Raw genomic sequence first — 22,262 nt, 5'->3', positions numbered from 1 at the left:
CTAAGAGAAACATGAATTTGAGCTCAAGTCAAACTTACAGCATCACAAAAAATAGAACGTTTTCCTCCGAGAAGCCTGGTGTATATGTTTCAGTGGAGCACGTAGGTTATGATGGATAGATTTCTATTATATATTGCTAGCTTCCAACTGTAAGTTAATGATTACCTGGAAAATGGCATCCTTGTATTCTGAAAACCCGGCAGAAAGTCGTTTACTTACACGCACTTGGCTGTTTGGCCAGGTGGGAACTTATAAAAATTAATTGAGAAGTGAACTTCAAACCCACCATGTAGGGTTAGCATACCTGTTAGCAGCTGAGTGATTGGCTGCACAGAGGCTTAGGCTCCTTTACTGTTCCTGTTATTTATTTCCAGGATTGCCTAAGCTAATGGTTCTCAACCTTCCTAATGTTGCACCCCTTCAACACAATTTCTCATGTTGTGGTGACCCCCAACCATACAATTATTCTGCTGCGACTTCATTAACTGTAATCTTGCTACTGTTATGAACCATAATATAACTATACAGGATGCCTGATGTGTGGCCCTGTGTGGGTCGGGACCCACAGGTTGAGAAACATTTCAAGCGTCCATGTTTTTTTCTTCCCCCCCCCCCCACAGATGTAGATGAATGTGAACTGGGCAGCTCAACCTGTCCTCCCACCTCATCCAAGTGCGTCAACACGGAAGGTGGCTATGTCTGCAGGTGCTCAGGAGGCTACGAAGGAGATGGGATCCACTGTCTTGGTGAGAGAGCACAGGTGCCGGTGGACAAGGGAGGAGGAGGAGGAGGCTAGCTAAAGTAAAGTCATCATAAGGTGTGGCTGCTGTGGGCCGAGAGAAGGCAGGATGTGATTATAGTGAAGCACATGTCAAGAATAAAAGAGAAGTTGTGTGACCTGTGCAGATAGGTGCAGTTTAGGTCTTAGGAAACCATCTCTCGGCTGTAGTTGCACAAGCTAAGGGGCTGAGGTAATTCCACCTCTTGGCCATTTTTAGTTCATTCTCTGGGGCTTGGGGAGTGGAAGCCCATCAGTGTTCAGTGTTGGATGCCACCCGCGGACATGTGGCCAGCACTTCTTTATCACTCTGTCACCGCAACCAGACTTTGGGGAGCTGCAGAGCTGCTGCGAACGTGTCGGGGATCATTGTGTGCATAAAGAAACTGGTGGGTGGCTCCGAGGCAGGCGTCGGGTGCTTGACAGTTCGGTGGGTGACAACTCCCAGCACTGACATTTCATTGAAAGCCTTCTCATAACCATCCTCCTGCGCCAAGGGCTGGGTGGGGCCGTGGGCTGGGAGTGCACTCTGGGGATGTTTTCTGCTGCCCCAGGTGCCGGGGGGCCCAGTATCACTGCACAAGTGGAGGCCTGCCCTGGGCCACCCTCACCTAGTGCAGTGCGTAGCTGCTTTTCCAGCTCCTCTTCTGTGCTTTTCTTTTCCTTCCGAAAACAAACAGTGAAGGGCAGATGCCCCCAATAAACTCAAACGGCAGTGTTTTTCCTCACACGGGAAGGCCATGACTATCCGTTTGTGGATCTGGTTGGCTTAAGCCAGACTTCATCAGATTTAGGTCTGTGTAGGCCAGAGACATCTGAAAACACACTTGTAAGCGCATATTTGGCAGTCGGTCAGGAAAATGTCACTGCACTAATTAAGCAGGCTCAGATATTTTGGGCAAACAGACTTCATATTTCATTTCTTTTGAAGGGAGAAGAAGGTATGTTTTCTCAGAGACTTACACTCTTTCTAGCCTGCCTCCTAGTATCAAATATGCCAGAGGGTATCACAGCCCTACCCTGCCCGGTTCCATGAGGTCTTCAGGACCATAGTGGTTTCTACCCTTGTACCTCAGTATGTGTCTTTCTCTGGCCGTGTGTGTGTGTGTGTGTGTGTGTGTGTGTGTGTGTGTGTGGTATGTGGTGTGTGTGTAAGTGCATATTTGAGGATAGATATCTTAACATCGGTTACTAGTGCTGTGATGAAACACCTTAACCAAAGCAACTTGAGGAGGAAAAGCTTTATTGCGGTTTACAGTTGCAGATGAGTCCATCACTGAGGAAGTCAGGGCAGGAACCTGGAGGTAGGAGCTGATGCGGAGGCTGTGCAAGGGTCCAGCGTACTGCTTTGCTCTCATCCTTGCTCAGCCTGCTTTCCTTTAGAACTCAGCACCACCAGCCCACGCTTGGCACCACCCACAGTGGGCTGGTCTCACACCTCCATCACCAGTTAAGAAAATGCTCTCCAGGCTTGCCTCAGCCAGAGCTATGGATTGTTGGGTTTGTTGCCAATCATGGTTCTCTCCTCTCAGATGACTTTAGCCTGCGTAAAGTTGACATAAAATAAGCCAGCACAGGAGGTGATTGCCATTAAGCTATGCCTGGCACATACATTTTATAGAAAAGTATTGTTGGGCTTGTAAGACAGGTTGGTGGGTAAAAATGCTTGCTGCCAAGCCCAGTGGCCTGAGTTCAATCCCTACAACCCACGTTAAGGTAGAAAAGAAGCAACTTCTGTAAGCTGTCCTTTGACCTCCACAAGTACATATACACACACACACACAAAAAAAAAAAAATTAAAGGAAGTGTTTCAACAGTACATTGTTGGTTTTTTTGCTTGTTTGTTTGTTTGTTTTGCTTTAGATTGAGTGAAGTCTCTTAAGTTGAGCAAAGGTTTCTTTTTCTTTTCCTTTTTTTTTTTTTTTTCTTGTTTGTTTCTTTGTGTAGCTTTGACTGTCCTGGAATCACTCTGTAGACCAGGCTGGCCTGGAACTCACAGAGATCTGTCTGCCTCTGCCTTCTGAGTGCTGGGCTAAAAGGCATGCACTGCCACCACCACCACCCAGCGTGGAGTGATGATGGTTCAGCTGTTAAAGGGGAGGCTCACGACCAAAACCGTGAGAGGCTGTCTAACTTGAGGTTCCAGCAGGAATTCTGGCTTCCTTTGTTTGTGTCAAGGCTTGGAGGTGTGGTCAGCGGTAGAGTGCTTGTGTAGCATGTGTGAGGTGGAAACTCAACCTCAGAGCTTCCAGAAAAAGAAAGAATTGGGAACTATAGAACACAGAGAGCAGACATTACCTTGATCCATTCAGGACAGCGGTTCAATTCCCTTAGTCTCCATGAGGCGCAAAGGCCCTAGGAAGTGAGGGATGTCAAGATGAGGCAGGCGGTTCTTGTTTGCTAATAGACCACGGTCTAAACGAAACACAGCTTTGACAAGAGACAGAGACAGGCGCCCGGCAATGAAGCTGAGGGGTGGGAGGAGAATCCGCTTGAGGTCTTAGGCAAGACTCCCTGAAGGAAGTGTCATCTGGGAGGGACTGTGGAGAAGGAATAAATATCAATTAAGCAGCAGTGTGAAAGGGTGGGGAGTTTCCAGCTGTGAGCAAATCATGTACCTGGGGAGTGGGGAATGGTGCTAAGTACAGGTTGTGTGTGAGCCATGGAGCAGCGCAGTACACAGGCAGGGTGGTTCCTGTCTCAGAAACTTGCTCTCCCACAGCTCCAGGCCTTCAGCCCTACTACGCGCAAGTGCTGGCGTGGTCTGGTGAGCGAGCCACTTCTGGCTTACGGAAGCCACTTCCTCGCTACATCCTCACAGTCTCCGCTGTGGTGTGGCAGAAACCCTGGTGCTCCTTCATCTGATAAGACACTTCCAGCAGGGCACCCTCCTTCTGTTCTCTGTAACCTTAGTTAGCTCCTTACAACGCCCGTCTCAGATCACTCCGCTGGGAGGTAGGTTGTCAAGGTCTGACTGTGTAGAGAGGAATTCCAGCCCCTACTGTTAGCAGATGAAGATGGAAGATGGAGTCTCGGGGCAGCTACTGCTGTTTTGCTTTCCTCCATCAGCCCTCTTAAGCTTTCTAGCTGCTATTTTATGAAAATGAAAAGGAAACAGCTGATATTAATTCAATAGTACATCTCATGTGCTCTAGTATAGCCAAAATATTAACATTTTACTATGTGGTCAGTGTTTTAGATGTTTCCATTTCAGCTTGCATACTAAGTCATGCTTGTACTTTGAACTGACAACACTATATAGACTAGAAGATGAGATGCATTTAAAGAGCCCCAGACACTCACAGGGCAAGTCTAGGGAGCAGGTGACGCTCTGGTGTTTGGGAGTGGCCCGGAGGAGATAAGAGATGCTGGGCTATAGTGAGGCAGCTCTGCCTAAGGTAACTTAGGGCAGATAATGAGAGGACCTAACCATTAGGGCAGTAACCTCTTAGAAGGACACAGGCTGGCAGCAGGGCCAAAGTATATGTATTTATGTATATGGTTCATACTTAGGTTTAGGAAAGTGTTGTATTTGATATGCCTTCTTGTGTGTGTGTGTGTGTGTGTTGGGGAGTTGAAACAGGGTTTTTCTCTGCATAGCCCTGGCTCTCCTGGAACTCACTCTGTACACTGGGCTGGCCTTGAACTCACAGAGATCTGTCTGCCTCCCTAGTACTGGGATTAAAGGCGTGTGTCACAATGCCTAACTTGATGTGGCATTTATGTCAAAGGGTGACCATCTAGTTGCAAAAGTGAGGTCTGAGTTTTAGGATATGAAATGCTGTTTGCTGGAGTTGCTTTACTGATCTCTGGCCTGGAGACATCCTGAAGTCTTTCCTTCCAAGCAGAGGGAAATCCTGTCAGGAGCCTAGGATCCCTGAGTAGGTGTGCAGCCATGGACACAGTGGTCTTTATTTCTAGCATTTATGACAGTATCCCCTAACATGCATAGGGCCCTGAACAGGCAGCACCACACAGGTGGAGAAACCTTTCTAGACACCTGTTCTGTAACCTGGATCCATAACCCTGTTCCCTTCTCTGCACCCCCTTGCTCTTCTCACTTACTCCTGGGACAGATATTGATGAGTGCCAGCAGGGGGCGCACAGCTGCGGCGAGAATGCCAACTGCACCAACACGGAGGGAGGCTACAACTGCACCTGCGCAGGCCGCCCTTCTGCACCTGGACTGGCTTGTCCTGGTAAGTGGATGGGTGGTCCAGACCAACCCCACCATATTGCCCAGAACAGGTTCTGTAGTGTGCGTAGGGCAGTGATGGGAGAAGAGTCACTTTCAAGGACTTTTGTTGTTGTTGATTCTTTGAGACAGGGTTTCTCTGTCCTGGAAATTGCTCTGTATACCAGTATGGCCTTGATCTCAAAAATCAGCCTGTGTCTGCCTCCTGGGTGCTGGAATTAATGGTGTGCACCACCATTCCCAGCTTACTTTCAGTGATTTTTAAATTGCTTTTTTTTTTTTATAAGTCAGCATGTCTTGAGGTGAATTAGCAACCCAACCAGCTTTTGTTTCTTTTAAAACAGTCAGTCACAACTACTGACTTTTGCTTCGTCCACCATATTGGCCCTGGCAGCCACGATAGGGGCTCTTGTCTTCTCAGCCCCGCAGACAGAAAATATCTTCAGGGAAGTTCTTCCTTGCTTGATCTCTGGGTTTTATAGTGAATTGGGTGTTGTTGTTGTTGTTGTTGTTGGTTGGTTGGTTTTATTTGTGGTTTTTTTTATTCCCCCTCAGATAATTTTCTCTGCTTAAAAGGTATTGAAGATGGGTGTAGTGGCTGGTGCCTGCAATCCCAGGAGGCGGGAGACTGAGGCAGGGGGGTTTCCATGAATTTGAAGGGCAGCTTAAAAAACTTATCTTAGTCAGTTGCAAGCCCCAGTGCCTTCCCTTTTGAGGAATAGGGCACCATTCAAAACCGAGGCAGCTTTGCGCTTTGGCTGACCTCCTTTGTGCAAACACTTTCTTCCCATCAACTGCGACAGTCTCATGTCTGAGGGGTTCCCCCTAAAAGTTAAGTCAGTCTTTGAAGAAAGCATTTTGTGGGACAAATGTTTGTGACTCCCTGGATTTGGGGGCAGTGAGCTCTGTGTTGCTGGGTAGCTTATGAGCCACACAAAGACCTCAGTTGTACGCCTCAGATTTCAGATCGTCTACTCTCTCTTGGCCTCCAGTATGCTTTCTATCTGATAGCCCCAGAGAAAGAAGGGGTTAGCTCCTGGTGGCTGAGACAGGCTCAGTTAGGAGGGAGAGACTTACAGTCCTGATGCCTCCACTGTTGTCAAGAGACCACGTCACAAGTTGTTCACAGAAACTGAAAACAAAAGCAATGTCTTTGACTATTCCAGGCTCTACTTCACCCTCTATCCTTGGGGAAGATGGCCACCATTTGGTCAGAAACAGCTACCCAGGATGCCCAGCATCACATGATGGATACTGCCTCCATGGTGGTGTGTGCATGTATGTTGAAGCACTGGACAGCTACGCATGCAAGTAAGCCATGTGTCTTTCTGATGGCCCAAGATGACTTTGTGGTCCATGTCTTTCAGGAAGCTTGTAAAATTAATACAGATAAGATACAGAGGAGGTTTTTCTCCTCCTCCTTTCCTCCTCCTCCTCCTCCTTCCTTCTTCTTTTTGTGTTTGCTTTTAAGACAGGATTTCTCTGTGTAGCCTTGGCTGTCCTAGAACTTGCTCTGTAGACCAGGCTGTCCTCAAACTCACAGAGATCTGCCTGCCTCTGCCTCCTAAGTGCTGGGATTAAGGTTGTAAGCCACCACCACCCTTCTCAAAGATTTTTCTATAGGAAGTAATAATTTTATTTTTACTTAAATAATTTGATGAACATAGTCTAGAAACTCAGTTCCTAAGTCAACATGAAGAAGACAGATCTGTGGGAAATTTACTAAAACCAACTTAGTTTCAGCCAGATTCTAGATTTATAAAAAACAAAAAACAAAATAAAACCAAAAAAAAAAAAAACCCTCAAAACTTTGTACCTATATTCACACTGGACTTTTTCTCTGATGTTTAAAACTCTTTCCCCCAGCCTCAAAATTTGCTTTTCTTCCTAATGGTCCATTTTTTCATTGTTGTCTTGGCAACATCGGTGGAGGGATGAAGCTGCTGTTTGCTCCCTTCTAGCTCTCCTGAGCAGTATGGTAGGGAAGATTTTGACCTGGAAAGATTCTGAAGGCCTAGAACTCTGAGATACTCCCATGGAACTCACCCAGAGCACCTTTCCTGTGTATAAAGTCTCCATGTCGGGCTAGGGGGTAAGCATGCGTCAGTAAAGTGCTTACATCAAAGAGAGAGATCCTGCGTTTGGATCTCTACCTCCCATATAAAAAGCCAAGTGGGACAATGAAAGCTGTTACCCCAGCCCTGGAGAGGTAGAGACTGGAGGATCCCTGTGCTTGCCGGATTAGTGAGCTCCAGGTTCAGTGGCAGACTGTGTCGCTAACTGGAAGGTCTGGCCAGTAGGCTTCTTGGATAGATACCCTCCCCACCAAGTCCAGGACCTGAGTTCAGTCCCTGAGACCCACATGGTGGAAGCAGAGGAGAGGACACACTCATGCAAGCTGTCCTCTGCCCTGCACACCTGCACTGTGGCGTCTGTGCACCCATACATGTATACACACAAAGAAATAAGTAATGTTTTTAAGAGGTGGAGAACAAAGGAGGAAGATACCTGATGCCAACTTGTGGTCCCCATGTGCACTTACGTGCACATCTACACACATATGTCCATGCACACACAAACCCAAGTAGGCAGTATTTAACTCAGCACTGTATTCTACTTTTAACTAATTTCATATGGTCAAAGCAATGTAAAGGGATGTATAGATGTGCAAAGATCCATAGGTCTCCCATGGCTGGACCTGTGACCGCCCAGGGCAGATGTTATGGGCTTAAACAATTTGGTGATTTTTGTTCATAATAATGAAAAGAGTCTAAATTATTAGAGGAAGAAAGAAGCTACTATATCCTTTGACCAAGTATACAATCTTACATTTAAAAAAATCATGTCAGCCTGACAAAAATTGTGGAAGTGTTTAGAAATATTAGTCGGTTCTAGTAGACCTCTGTGTTCGAGTTCATATTTACCCACTGTGATTTTCGAACTCAAGATGCTTTTAACTTACAATAGTTAACTTATAATTAATAGTTAATGTTAGCCATCAAATTGTTTTTAATCTACACACTTTGTCATCTTCTACCAACCACCACATTACAAAACTGAATGTCTCGTTGATTGTCTACGGTTTATTTCCTTGTGGTTACTAGCTTTAGGTCCCCAGACCAGTGCTGCAATATGAAGGATACTAAAGGGCTACTGTGCATTGCAGTAGTGCAGTGGGCTACTGTGCATTGCAGTAACGCAGTTTTCCTTTTAATCTGATGATTCTACTGATTCATCAACATGCCTTATCGTCTTTCTTTGGTTATGTTTTAAACACAAGTTACTACAAACTGACAGTTAAGCCGGAGCTGGGCAGAGGCATGGGAGCACACGTCTAATCCCATCACTTGGGAGGCAGTGATAGGTAAAAAAAAAATCTGGAGTTCTAGGTCATTCTTGGCCTCATAGTTAATTCAAGGCCAGCCTGGGTCACAGGGGACCCTGTCTTAAATAAATAGTTCAAAATTGAAGATGTCGCTCACATTGAAGGACCTTTAACCAAAAGCGATGTTTAAAATCACCAGTGTTCACAGTCATTGGAGGATAGCTTTATTTTGAGTTGATTTAATAAAAATGTGGCTTAACAAGTTTTTGGTGCTCCCCTCTGTTTGTCCTGTCAACTCCCCTTACATCTTATTGATTCTGCAGTAACCACCCCAGGGAGTACCTGTCAGTGCAGCTTTATCAGGGACACCCCACTCTCCTTCTGCAGAGCAGCTTCTTAGGGCTCTGCCTGGCATGGAGCAAGATGCAAAGCCCAGGAACATAATGCAGGGAGCGAGGACTGAAGCATCCACACCCACTGGTCCAGATGCAGAGCGCAGGAGCATGATGCAGGGAGTAGGGCACGAAGCATCCACACCCACTGGTCCAGATGCACAGCCCAGGAGCATGATGCAGGGAGTGAGGCCTGAAGCATCCATACCCACTGGTCCAGATGCACAGCCTAGGAGTATGATGCAGGGAGTGAGGCCTGAAACATCCACACCCACTGGTCCAGATGCAGGCCTAGGAATATGATGCAGGGAGTGAGACTTGAAGCATCCACACCCACTGGTCCAGATGCACAGCCCAGGAGCATGATGCAGGGAGTGAGGCCTGAAGCATCCATACCCACTGGTCCAGATGCACAGCCCAGGAGCATGATGCAGGAAGTGAGACCTGAGGCATCCACACCCACTGGTTCCCTATAACTGCACTGGCCTGGACTCATGCGATGTTCCAACTCTAGAGCTCAAAAGAGGTCTTAATTCTTTCTGGTTTACCTTTGGCCAAGCATCCTCCTGACACACCTTTTTCAAAGCAGCACCCACTATGGCAGGGCTGTGTGGTTTCTTGAGGACAGGTTGGGTTGGAGAATGCTCCTGACTCATTTTAATGGCTGCTTTACCCTAACTTGGTCTAGAATGGTTTCATATTGTTTGGCCATGGAAACTCAAACATATTTGGCCAGGGAAACCCTTGTTTGGTTCAGCCAAACTAATTAATAATTCAGATAACCCAAAAGACTCATGGCTGTGCCCCACCCTCTTGTAAATCACTGTCTGTGCTCGGCTTTGGCAGCTCTGAGCTACAGCCTGTTTTGCTCTGTAGCACCAATGGCCATTTGACCGATGCAAGAAGCCAGATCGCTTTGATTTGCAAGTAGTGCCCTTGAGCATCCAACAGTTAAAAAACAAAACAAGACAAGACAAGACAAAACAAAACAAAAACATGGCTGTTAGGAATTGCCAATAAATAACTGTAACCAAAATTAGCTGCGATTAAAATAGACCCCAGGAAACCCGAGTAACCTTCGTGCCTCCCCCTCAGCCCTGCCATCTCTTACACGGTGAGTTCTCGAAGATTCGTCTTTCAGAGGTGGATAGAATGAAAAGCCCTGCTGAAAGCAACATAGAGTAGTAGACAGCGTAGGTTTTGACATCTGAGAACCATGTGAGTCAGACCTGCCTGTAGTTAGCTGTGTGATCTCATGCAAATTCTTTAATGCTGAGTCTGTTTCTTTGCCTGTAAAAAAAAAATGAGTTAAAAAATAGAGAGTAAAAGCTGTGCGGTATAATGTCAGTCATATTTTTGTCCCTCCTCAGAAACTGAGTTTCTTAGGGTGGGATACAGGTAGAATTAGGGAAGAGACTCCAGATCTTCTGGAACTTTCACCAGTGTTTTTCCATGCCATGCCTTCCCACCAGGGCTGCTGGTGTCTTTTCTGTGCATTCTTCCCTCCAGTCCTCTTAGAATAGAGTGGCAGCGTGGGTGGGTTGATGCTAGATCCAGGACTAATAGAAGGGAATTTTAGTAGTTTTTTTTTTTTTTTAATTCCTGTGTGAAGAAAATGCAGTTTCTCTGAGTGCTGGTTTCTAGAAACAAGCATTTCCAGTAGGTGGCAGCATTGCCTCGCTTACTTTAGAGTGCACAAACTGGTCTCTGATGTTTATAGCTACAGTTTCACTGGCCAGTAAGGAGCTTTTAAGCAGATGGCCCTTTCCCTCAAAATAGCTACCCAGCTCTTGTGTCACTTTTGTTTTGTTTCTTTTGTTTTTACATTTTCCTTTGGGCTGGTACCATAGACTAGGTTCTCCTTCCTGTCCAGCGCCTGAGTACACTCTATTACAGCCTGGTGTTCAGCAAGAGTCTCTGCCTTCTAGTTCTTTCCTTTGACTTTTGAGCACTGCAGTCTGGCCAGACATTTGTTTCCAGATCTCTTTTGGCTGTTGGGGCAGAATGGCTTTGTGTTGGTTTTAAAAAGGGTGTCTCCTTAGGACTGAGAGTTTATCTGTAGTTGGCATTCTGTGATGCCTTATAAAGACAATATGCAAATTACCACATGTGTGCCTCCCCCAGCCCCCCACCCCCACCCCCACATCCTGAGGACAGGCAGAGAAAAGAGGTGTTGTGTGTGTTGATATGTGAATTGTAGCACTGTCTTTTTAAAAATTTTTTTATTAATTTATTCTTGTTACATCTCAATGGTTATCCCATCCCTTGTATCCTCCCATTCTTCCCTCCCTCCCATTTCCCCCTTATTCCCCTCCCCTATGACTGTTCCTGAGGGGGATTTCCTCCCCCTGTATATACTCATAGGGTATCAGTCTTTTCTTGGTAACCTGCTGTCCTTCCTCTGAGTGCCGCCAGGTCTCCCCCTCCAGGGGACATGGTCAAATATGAGGCACTTTCAAATGACATCACTGGCTCACAACACTGAGTCTGAGAGGTGAAAGGTTAGAGACAATGCATATTGAATTTGTAAATATCAGGTGCCAGGGGGCTCTGGTTGACTTCTGTTTGTGTGTCATCCACAGCTGTGTTGTTGGCTATGTCGGGGAGCGATGTCAGCACCGAGATTTGCGATGGTGGGAACTGCGCCATGCTGGCCATGGGCAGGAACGTGACATTACTGTGGTGGCTGTCTGTGTGGTGGCGCTGGTCCTGCTGCTCCTCTTGGGGATCTGGGGGGCTCACTACTACAGGTAATCCTTTCTTTTCCATGAGGCTTGACACGCTTTTTCTCAGCTCTTCCCAGGGAATGCCTACTTCCATGGGAGGAACTTAAAGTGAAATAAAAGGAGGAATAACCTTTAAAAACAAACAAACAAACAAACCTGGACTTTACTGCTCTAAAACACCAATGCTTCTTTCTCTTTTTCCTTCCCGGTCATTGTACATGCATAAGATTTGTGGTCCTTCATTTTGGTGATGGTGGGGATCAAATCCAGGACTTTGTACATCAGCTGCATCCTTACAGCAGATGTACTTATTTCTCACAATGCATCATTGTAGCCCAGTCTCTTCTTTTAGCATCGTATGCCCACAGCAGCCAGCATAATTATAGTTTTACATGGCTTCCTGCTGATAATTACCCACAAAACTACTTTTCGTTGAGGAATTCATTAGCTTCCCTAACTCGGAAGGGAACTCAGGTCACTGGATTTTGTTTTCAATTATTTAAGGTTAATAGTTTCAAACTGTGAAACAGTAGCATGCCTTTCATTTAAAAGTACCACCTTAGAGTCAGGAGCAGGCATCTCACTGCTCCTGTTCATCTCCTGTAAAAGGATGACACCTCACGGACATCAGTTGAGGCAGCTTAGGAAGTATTATAATGGTCTGTGCTGTTAAGAAAAGAATCAGCGGATCCCAAGATTTAGGCGGGAGGGGCTTTACAAAATCATCCAGCTTGGGTGCCTTACTTTCTGGCTGTGGGCCACCTACCTGCCAGCTGTCAGCGTCCTGGTGACTTGTAGAAGATAAGCAGACAACCACATCCACCAAAGCCGAGCAAGCACTCAGGTTGCAACTGTCTCCTGTCAGCTAGGGTGCTGTCCCCCAAAGACTATGGTCTAGTATACTGTAGCCTGAAATAGGGTGGGCCTTGGGATCAGTGTGCTTGTTCAGATGCTCCCCTCTTTTGTGTGCAGTAATTTTCTTTACTAGGGTATGAGGACATAGTACTTCTTTCAAGAGTTCTTGTGAGAGTTAGTCTGAGTGAAGAGTGTGCCATTGGCCTGGTGTATTGCTACCTGAAGTTATTATGGCTTTATATGGGCAGTAATCTTCACTTGAAACCTGTTCCCATTGCCTCCTGAGAGACTTCAACTTTTAATTTGATGGCCCATAAGTATAACTGCTCCTTTTAGCCTATTATTGGATTATGTATGATATATATATATATATATATATATATATATATATATATATATATATATATATATTCTCTGTGTGCTTATAGAAAGAATGTTGAGTCATCACTGGTTTATCCCCCTGGAAAGAATGTCAAACAAAAGATAGGTATTTAAAAAAACAAAAACAAAAGAAACCCAAAAGCTTCCCCAGGCATAATGGTGCACACCTTTAATCTTAGCACTCAGGATGCAAAGACAGGTAGATCTTTGTGAGTTTGAGGCCAGCCTGATCTACAGAGTAAGTTCCAGGATAGCTAGAGCTACATAATGAGATGAGAGAGAGAGAGAGAGAGAGAGAGAGAGAGAGAGAGAAGACAGAAGAAAGGAAAGAAAGAAAGAAAGAAGAAAATTTTAAGTTAATGCATGATATAATTATTTCTGTTTGTTTGATGTATTAGCACATGTGAATTAATAGTCTACAAAAGTCTGGATTTTTTTTTAAGACATAGTGTTGCTATGTAGCCCAGCCTAGCCTCAAACACGTGATTCTCTTGCCTCAGCCTCCCAAGTGCTGTGACATTGTGTATGCATCAGTAAGCCTGACTGAGCAGCGGCGTGTGTGGACTGAAAGCTAATGGCTGATTTATGGTGCCTCTCAGCCTCAGGCTGCCATATTCCTAATAACAAAAATGATAAACAGGCCCAGGAAATGGCTCAGTCAGTAAAGTGTTTGCCATACTAGCCCAAGGACCCAAGTTAAGTCATCAACGACTATGTAAAACAAAACAAAACAAAGCAGGGCACAGCTGTACACCTGTAACCACAGCACTGGGGAGATAGAAACGGGAAGATCCCTGGGGCTTCATGACCAGCCAGTCTAGCTGAATTAGCAAGCTTTGGGCTTACTGGAGACCCTGGTCTACAAAGCGAGTCCAGGACAGCCAAGGCTACACAGAGAAACCCTGTCTCAAAAAACAAAAAACAAAAAACAAAAAACAAAAAACAAAAAAGACGTTACAAGGTCTACCTCTGACCTCCACACAAGGGCACACTGCCATGCAGGTACACACACACACACACACACACACACACACACACACACACACACACACACTGATAAGAACTATTTCTTGACAAAAATGTTTGTTAGAACTCTTTCTTATGATTGCTGTGCACCCAGAGTTGTATGAGTCCCTGTGAACATCTGTCTCCATACTCTCTGTTTAACAGTGCTGCCCCCCGTAGAGCTGCACACGGGTTTTCAAGCACAGGCCTCAGGTGTTCAGCGGTGTGATGATGACATATGCACAATCTGTAGATCTAATTTGACAAAATAGTTGCTCCGGGCTATTGCTGAAGAGGATGAATGTTTTGTTTATTTGTTTTGAGATCGACTCGGTTTTTTGTTTGTTTGTTTGTTTGTTTTGTCTTTATCTCAGGACTCAGAAGCAGCTGTTGAAAAACCCAAAGAACCCCTATGAAGAGTCAGACAGAAAGAGGACCAATAGCGGGCCTGAGAACAGTGAGGCTGGGATGTCTTCTTGTCCCCAACCATGGGTAATGTTATCAGTGTTCATGAAGCCCAGAATTGGCTTGATATGAAACACTGCTCGTTTTCCTCTTTCTTCATGATGGTCAGAGAAACTGGAATCTGCCAGCTGCTAGCTGCTCTTAACTTATCTTTTAGCCTAAGCATCCAGCCAATCTTCGACAAATGCTTTAACCTCTGGACCTCTCATTCTCTTCCGTACAGCTGTCTGAAGATCTTCATGAGTGACATAAGCATGTGACTTAGGACTCCACTATGGGCAGTGCTCAGTTCTTTGAGGCCCCCATGCCTTTGTGGACTCCTAAATCACCTGCACTGTACTTGAATGGCTGTAGTGATTTAGACCGCAAGTTTAATTAATCTCATTTAAATCATAGATGAGGAGAAATGGTTTCTGCATGTGTGTCTCTTTTAAATTAAAAAAAAAAAAAAAGATCATAAGTCCACGCTGTGATGGTGAGCAGCTTGTTGGCTCCGAGCTGCATTCAGAAGCTGGGGCCGCTGAGCTGTGTCCTGCCAGCTGTCATAACTGCCGTCCACACCAACTGCTCATGCACACGTTAGAGGGAGCTGGGGAGAGCTGAGTCCCCAAACTCGGAGGAGAGGCAGCAGAAACAAATCTGTTCCCATCAGCTGCCTTTCATTGCAGCCAGGGTCCCGGAGCCTGTGTGCTCCTGGCAGAGAGGCCCATGGTTGGAAAATTTGCAGTGCACATCTTGACTGGAGCCAGAAATAATGAGGCTGTGCCCTTACACCAGGCCACTGTATTGATTCTGCAGTATGTCGCCACAGAGAAAACATTAATGAGGATGAGACTAAGGGAAACCAGTGCTGTGGGAAATAGAAAAGCACAGCCCCTGAGTCACCGTTCATCACCAGCATTTATGTGCTCATTTCCTAATTGGCTCCACTCACTAACTCTCCCTACACTTCTCTTGATGAGAAAGATAAGGTGCAGAGATATTTTTTTTCTCTGCCCTTTTATTCTGAGTTCTGGGTCCTTCCTGTGGAGGGCTCCGTTCTGAACCGGTCAGTCCAAACCGTGGGGCAGTCCTCCACCTGGTTACTTATTGACGAGGAAGGGCTTCAGCAGCCTGCGTTCTGTATCCCAGAGCGTGGCGTCCTTCTATTCTTCCTTTTTCTGTTTGGTTTCTTTTAATGCCTAACCTGTCTGGCCTGAGTGCGGGCCAGTCAGCTCTGCTCAGCCTGCATTGCAAGTGTGCAGTCAGTTTGGACAATGCAAACAATGACAAAAATGATTGTTGAGTAAAGAGAAATGTTGTGGTTATCTGGGCCTCCCTTTTAACACTGTGGCTCCTAAGCTGCTCAACCCTGAGGAAACAGCTGGCAGATCCCTGCAAAACAGTAGTTATGTTAGTAGTTATTCACACTCACTAGTGACCTTAAACACTAGGGCCTTGATGGTTTGCTTAAATGGATTATATATAGCTTTACACATATACCCGGGGTAGCCCGTATATATGTGTGTACATACATACACACACACAGAGTGGTACCCCATACATACATACACATGGCACTATTTGTCTGCCTGATGGACAGCACCTGGGAGTCTGTGGATGTTTGTACTACTTGAAGCAAACCAGTAGCCCACAGTGATCCAGGATCCTTAACCCAAGATTCCAGAGTCAGAACAGATTCTCTAATAAAGACAGTTTTGTGCCCTTGTAGGAATTAATTAATAAGGTTTCCAGTTAAAACTGAAATCTCTCGGGCTGGAGAGATGGCTCACCAGTTAAGATCACTGATTACTCTTCCAGAGGGCTGGGATTTGATTTCCAGCACTCATATGGTGGCCCAGCTCTGTAACTCCAGTTCCAGGGGATCTGGTGCCCTCTTCTAGTCCCCATGGGCATCAGGCATGCACAAAATCCACAGACACACATGTAGTCAAAACACCTGTGCACATAGCGAAGTAATACAAAGAAAGTTTAAAAGACGGAATCTCCCAGTAGTGGAAGACAAGTTGACATAGCCTTTCTTCCTGCTTTCACTTTCCATTGAATGCGAGTGATCCGCGACAGGTAAATGCTTATCTAGGTGGCTCGTGAATTACCTCGGTAACCCCTGAACCCTTTTCTTCTCTGCAGTTTGTGGTCCTAGAGGAACACCAAGATCCCAAGAGTGAGCGTCTGCCTGCGGTTGGCACGAATGGCCCAGCAGTGGATGCTGCCCTGCCTTCCTCCCTGCAGCCTGGTGAGGAGTCATTCTACCTCCGTCTCAGGGTTTCCCAATAAAAAGTGTCATCGAGTCACAAAAAGACCGTTAGCATTGCCTACGCACAGTGAGCACTGGGTGGTACTGGCATGCCACGGAGCTTAGAGAAACACACATGACTGCATTTCCTTCTTAAACAAAGACCTGTCTACTCCATCCCCATGCACGCTGCAGTCTGCTAGATCACTCTGGGTGAGTCCACAACACTCAGCTCCTTCTGCAGAGCTGCATAGGACAGCAGGCCACCCCCTGGGATTGGCCCTTACCACTTGCTGTGAATGTGGCTCCCCTGGAGGTGGAAATACCTCTCCAAAACCAAGTGCTATGTGCTGGTAGGGGTGTTCTGGGCATTGTCCTGGGGGTTTCAGGGTACGCTGGTCTTATTGGGCTAGTCCTCAGCCAGACTCTTGGCTGAGAAGTCCAGCCAGGCCACTAAAGGAACCATAAAATCGAGCCAGATTCTCAAGCTCTCTTAGAACTTAATCTGGTAGCACCGGAGCCACATACCCTTTGATACGATCCTTTTGCCAGCACTTGTATTCTGATATGTCTCTTGGGTTTGGGTCTCAGATATCGTTGTCCTTTTTACAACCCAGAGGGCAGTGCTAAACATGCTTTTGTGTCATAAGCCTTCGGGAAGGCAAAGGGAATCTTTGAGCCAACAAAAACAGTTCCCTTGCTAATGGCAGAAGCCAGCTAAGTGCCAGTGCCACTTACACTTTCTGATGTTCCCGTCACACATATCATCACACCCCCTCTTCCGATTTCTAACAGAGAGAACATGGGGGTCTTATTGTGGGAAAACTCACTCTAAATCTCCACTTTGAACATGTTCCACTCTGTAACCTAAAATACTGCATTCAGACAAAAAAATTTATTGCTTAATTTGAGCAAAACCAGTATGTTAAGGCATATTATGGAATTGAATAAAAATTGTAATGAATGTTTTATGAATGGTAACTGTTGCCCTATGCTTTTAAAACTCAATATTTTCAATAGTTGTCAGGTCATGTGCCCAGCACTATTAGACAGTAAAAGGATGTCGTACAGTTACCTCTTCTCTTTGAGCTGCTAAAGCACATCATTCCTATCAGAGCAAATCTGCTTAGAAGGAACATATGCTATGATTTTGCAACTTAATCCAAAGCTCAAAGACTTGACAGAAATATGATTATACCAAACCAAAAAAAAAAAAAAAAAAGAAAGAAAGAAAGAAAAAAGGATGTACTCCAGGGTAGATTAGAACAGTGGTTCTCAACTGTGGGTCTCAACCCCTTTGGAGGTGGAGCACACCTAAGACCATTGGGAAACATATTTACATTATGATTCATAACAGTAGCAAAATTACAGTTATGAAGTAGCAATGAAAATACTTTTATGGTTAGGGGTCACCACGGCACGAGGAACTGTATGAAAGGGTCACAGCGTTAGGAAGGTTGAGAACCGCTGCGTTAGAACATTTCCATTTTTGTGCACTCTACAATGAATGTGTTGATCCATCTTCTTTGAGCCACTGACTGTTTCCCCTGTGAGTGGTCCAAGCTCCCATCATGTTTCTGCCTCATAGATACATTCAGTGAAAGTGCACACAGAGGATGGTTAGGAGGGAGTTGTAGTAGTAGCTGACCACAGAGCCATCTTCATTGTCCTCAGCCAGCACCAACAGGCAAGGCCTATGTAGAAGCGCCATGCTAGGAGGCAGGAAATGTGTTTCAGATCTAAACTTTGAGCCAAGGCATTTATGGTCCTGATGTGGTGTATGGAGAAGCACCCTCAGCTCTTTGAAGCATCACAACCAAGTGAGACTGTGCCAGTTTGAAAAACTGGAACCGGATAGATTGGGAATGGCCTCCTTTGTTTCTTGTGTTTTAAGTCACTGTCCTTGGCTATTACAAGGACCCCTTTCTCTAGACATTGTGAACAACGAACTCACCTCCTCTTTCTCATCTCCTCCTGTTCCTCTTCTGCCTCCATCTCCCCCTCAACATCTGTTCCTCTCTCCTTCTCCCTCCACCTCCCCCTTTCATCCTTCTCTCTTGTCCTCTCCCTTGTCCTCTCTGAATAGGGCCAGTGCATCTGACTTCATGGACACAGAAGCCCCACATCTACGGAGTGGGCACAGGGCAAAGCTGCTGGATGCCACCATCAAGTGACAGAGGACCCCAGGAAGTGGAGGGAAACTACTCCCACTTACCCTCCTACAGGGAATGGCCCCTGGCTGCGGGGGCTGAGAGGCTGCGCTCTCTCCAGTCAGCTAATGGATCGTGTCAACAAAGGGCCCCAGATCTACCACATCAAACACAGCCAGTTCAGTCAAAACTGGACGTAGACAGAAGGTGAAAGAACAACCAGGCTGATGGATGGGATATTTCCTTTTAAAAAATAATGTAGTGCAGATTTGGCCCTCCAATCTCTATGGCTAGTCAGTGCTCAGTGCCCTGAGGATAGCTGCATAGCTACAAAGCTGTGATTTTTGCTTCTTCTTCAAGCAATCCCATTGAAGACTTTCAAAAGAGAACTGAAGGAAATCAGTAAAAACCAAAGTCAAGACATCCACATGTTCTAAGCTGTGCCTTCTTCGATAGATTGTTTGGTTCTTTTTCTTGTTGCCTCAGAAGAAATGGGTTAAAGCAGGTGATCACATGTTATCTTGTCAACTGCAAATAAAATTATATGGTCTACACAGAAGCCTTAGCTCCATCTCATGAAATGGTTGCAACGTTGTAACTATTGCTAAGATACCCCAGCCATTTAGCTCACTGTCCGGGTGGCCCATGTTCCTAGTTTTGCCTTCTGAATTGTGACAAATGAGTGAAAATAATTGTATTTTCCTAGAATCTTATTTACTCAGAATTGGGTCATTTATTTTTTATACTATAAAAATCTTTGAATGAAAATATTTAATTTAAAAAATATTTCCTAAGAGATATCAGTGTTTCTTGATCATTACTGTCTTTTCCTTCTTGCAGTCTTTCACAGTAAAAATGGTAAATTCTGGTGTTTGCATGAAATTTTTTACTTATTTTAAAATGTAATATTGCAAACAAATTGCTTGATTTATTTACATGAATTTATTCTAATTATTTAAATAAAATCACCCTAAAACATCAGCATTTTATCATAATGTTATGAAGTGGTTATAGTTTGAGCTGATTCACCAAACTTGTTACTGTAAAGAAAATTGAACTAACTCTGATTTTAATGGAGTGTCTTCCTTGCAGCCATGGTGCTGGTAACACAGAGGATACAGGGTGCACATAACGTCTCATGGACAGTTCCGGGCTTCCGCCTATTGAGACCAGACGCTGACTGGTCCCCTTGCTTATCTTTACTACTCATTTCTCCTCAACTCTTTGGGTTTGGGTTATGTAATCAGAATAAAAAGGCATAAACACCCATGGTTCCAAAGTGGACATGGTGTAGACATCTGAGTAGACATTCTGAGGATGGGATGCCTTCAGGTCTGTGGAGCTTAGTATGATACTTTTATCTGGCCAATTTAGATTTTTTTTCTTCCAAATTCAGTTTTGTTTCAGTTGATGATGGAGAGCCTGGATGTTCCCAAGACCCATCTTTTATTTTGATTAGCGAACTGACCCCAGAAAAATAGTAGGCTTAACCTGCCCAGATGTTTCATTTTGTCCTCCCTAGGATGGCCAATGGACTATGAGACCACAGTCTCCCCCAAAGTACATCACTATGTTTGAATCAGAAAGTCCCCACTTCCTTTGAGCTTTGCACTGATGAGCAAACCTTAGAAGTCAGGGCCGTTGTGATGTTTATCCAGGCCGCACCAGCAGCCTGTGGTCAGACTGAAGCACAGGCGTGCTGTGTGTCCCTTCAGTCAGTACGTCACCCTGGAGGTCGGCCTTCCCTTCTTTCATCTCCATGTCTCCAGGAGACACACGCTCATTTGGTTGAAAATACATATTTAAGATGCATTTTCTTCTAAGGTATTTGATTTGTACCCTTTGAGACTACATTTAATCTCCTAATTCTCACAGTGTGGATGTACACAGTACATGGCGGGGAACCTCCTCTGTCACCTACTACACGTGAAAGGAACAATGTGCCCTCTGCAACACCTAGCAAAGGCTTAACACACTCTGTTCTGTTGAATCCATGCGGGTTTAGTTTTCCCCACTGACTGGTTCTAAAGTGCCCTTTCATGCGATATATGATCATTGTATGGCCATTTGAAAATGTGATAGCAGCACCAACTGCAATAAATAAGAATCCTTCACACACACACATACACACACACACACACACACACACACACACACACACACACACACACACACAACTCTCCTGTCATTTTAGCAAGACTTTATGCTGTGCTGTCTTCCTCTACAGTTCTAAGCTCTTTAGTCCAGACCTGCATGAGGCAGGGTAATCTTCCTGTTGGGACACTCACAGGGTTTCTACAGCTGGAGGCCCTACGCTGGCAACCAGGAAAGCACCAGGCTTTCCACTCTGATAGTGTCGCTCCCAGGATCAGGTGGGGAAGCTGTCATCCTGGATGCTTCTTCTGCCCACCGCTGGTCACTGAGAAGTGTGCAGGTGCCCGGTGACTCCCTCACAGTGTCTCCTGCTAGGCTGTACATCACCCTCGTGTCTTTTGTAAAATTATTATCGACTCTTTGTGAATTTCATATCATGCACTGCGATCCCATTCATTCCCCATCTCTTCATATCTGCCCTCCATCCTTGGAGCCTCCCCCCCCCCCAAAAAAAAAGAAAAGAAAAAATAAGAAAGACAAACAAACAAACAAACAAAAAACCACCTTGCTGTGGAAGCTGCGATGTGTCTCACAGTATATCCTTTTGTCCAAACATCTTCCTTGCAAAGGTTTATTATAGTGAGGTATTGGTCCTGGTTGAGGCCTCTGGTTGCTGCTATACTCTCAATACAGGATCCTCACTGGGACTCCTTTCTGATCCCCTGTTGTTGCCCTGTGTCATGGAGATCCTGCAGCTTTGATTCTACACCACAGGGCCCTTCAGACACTCAGCCATTCAGAGATGAGGTGATGCTGGCGTGGGCCAGCTCAGAGCCCTGGATCTAGGCCTGGGTCAAAGCCAAGCTCGTCAGCCCACCAGTTCTTCTGTGCCTGAGCCACCGGGCCCAGCTCTCCCACTTTGCTCAGGCAAGGGGCAGGGCCAGTTCTCACATCCTTGCAGCTAGCTCTCAGAGTGTTCATGGGGGGCTGAGGTGGGGGTGGGGGGGGTGGGGGGGAGGGGAGGTGGAAGGCAGGTCTACAGCGCTGCTGCTGGCGAGCATCCTCCTGTCCTTTACTTGGTGCTTCTCTCTTCTCCTCCTATTAATCCCATGAGAACCAGCGAGCTCAGGCCTGCCACCACACCCACAAACCTCCCACCCACTCTATTACGTGCGCCCACTCAGTGTGGGGAGCTGGTCCCATGGTTTTCCCTTGCTCATGGTTCCCATTGCCTCACAGGTCCTGACAGATGACTAGGCGCTCCCTCATCTCCAAATCCTCCCTCTAGACCTGACTTTCCTAGTGCCCCTTGCAATTATGTAAGATTTAATTTCTATAATGAAGTGCCTATTATATAATACCTTGTGATTTGCTTCCTGCGCGAACCCTGGCTGATACAACAAGCATATGCAATCAGATAATACAAGATGCACATATGTTATATCATGCAAATTATCCAAAAGGGAAGTACTCCTCTCTCTGTTTTAACCTTTATTTCTTCAGTGGACTAGTGATTAAGAGCCAGACTCAATTATAAATGTAGGTCAAAAGGTCCATGCAAAAGATGAATGGGCCGGTGAGTTTTACAGGCATGTCACAACCAAATGTTAATTATGTAATAAGTGAAACATCAGTTGACTATTGCAAAGTAGCATGTAAA

General features: G+C 45.6%; 1 protein-coding gene and 2 long non-coding RNA genes across 6 annotated transcripts in view; 1 reads left to right on the top strand and 2 right to left on the bottom strand.

Moving 5' to 3' along the window:
- LOC311583005 (pro-epidermal growth factor-like) overlaps positions 1–19,489 on the top strand; it is a 122,459-nt gene extending 102,970 nt beyond the window's left edge. For 3 of the 4 annotated variants that reach the window (XM_084756359.1, XM_084756358.1, XM_084756361.1), the window contains 7 exons: positions 621–746; positions 4,855–4,977; positions 6,140–6,284; positions 11,273–11,440; positions 14,032–14,149; positions 16,253–16,358; positions 18,445–19,489. In XM_084756359.1, the coding sequence (XP_084612485.1) occupies positions 621–746; positions 4,855–4,977; positions 6,140–6,284; positions 11,273–11,440; positions 14,032–14,149; positions 16,253–16,358; positions 18,445–18,719 (1,061 nt within the window). In that variant the 3' untranslated portion in view covers positions 18,720–19,489. The remainder of the gene's footprint in view (positions 1–620; positions 747–4,854; positions 4,978–6,139; positions 6,285–11,272; positions 11,441–14,031; positions 14,150–16,252; positions 16,359–18,444) is intronic. The other variant, XM_084756360.1, reaches the window with a different exon arrangement.
- Positions 6,209–10,035, bottom strand: LOC311583010. The gene is made up of 2 exons (XR_014774350.1): positions 9,802–10,035; positions 6,209–8,981 (listed from the first exon to the last, which is right to left on the bottom strand). It is a non-coding gene; the product is annotated as an uncharacterized lncRNA (long non-coding RNA).
- A 414-nt stretch (positions 19,490–19,903) lies between the features above and the next one.
- LOC311583008 lies at positions 19,904–21,516 on the bottom strand. Its single transcript, XR_014774349.1, has 2 exons — positions 20,662–21,516; positions 19,904–20,617 (listed from the first exon to the last, which is right to left on the bottom strand). It is a non-coding gene; the product is annotated as an uncharacterized lncRNA (long non-coding RNA).
- Between the last annotated feature and the right edge of the window lie 746 nt (positions 21,517–22,262).

This window comes from Acomys minous (genome assembly GCF_964271855.1).
Source record: "Acomys minous genome assembly, chromosome: 14".
Classification (NCBI taxonomy): domain Eukaryota; kingdom Metazoa; phylum Chordata; class Mammalia; order Rodentia; family Muridae; genus Acomys; species Acomys minous.
The sequence above is the reverse complement of the archived record's forward strand: the minus strand, read 5'-3'. Positions and strand labels throughout refer to the sequence as shown.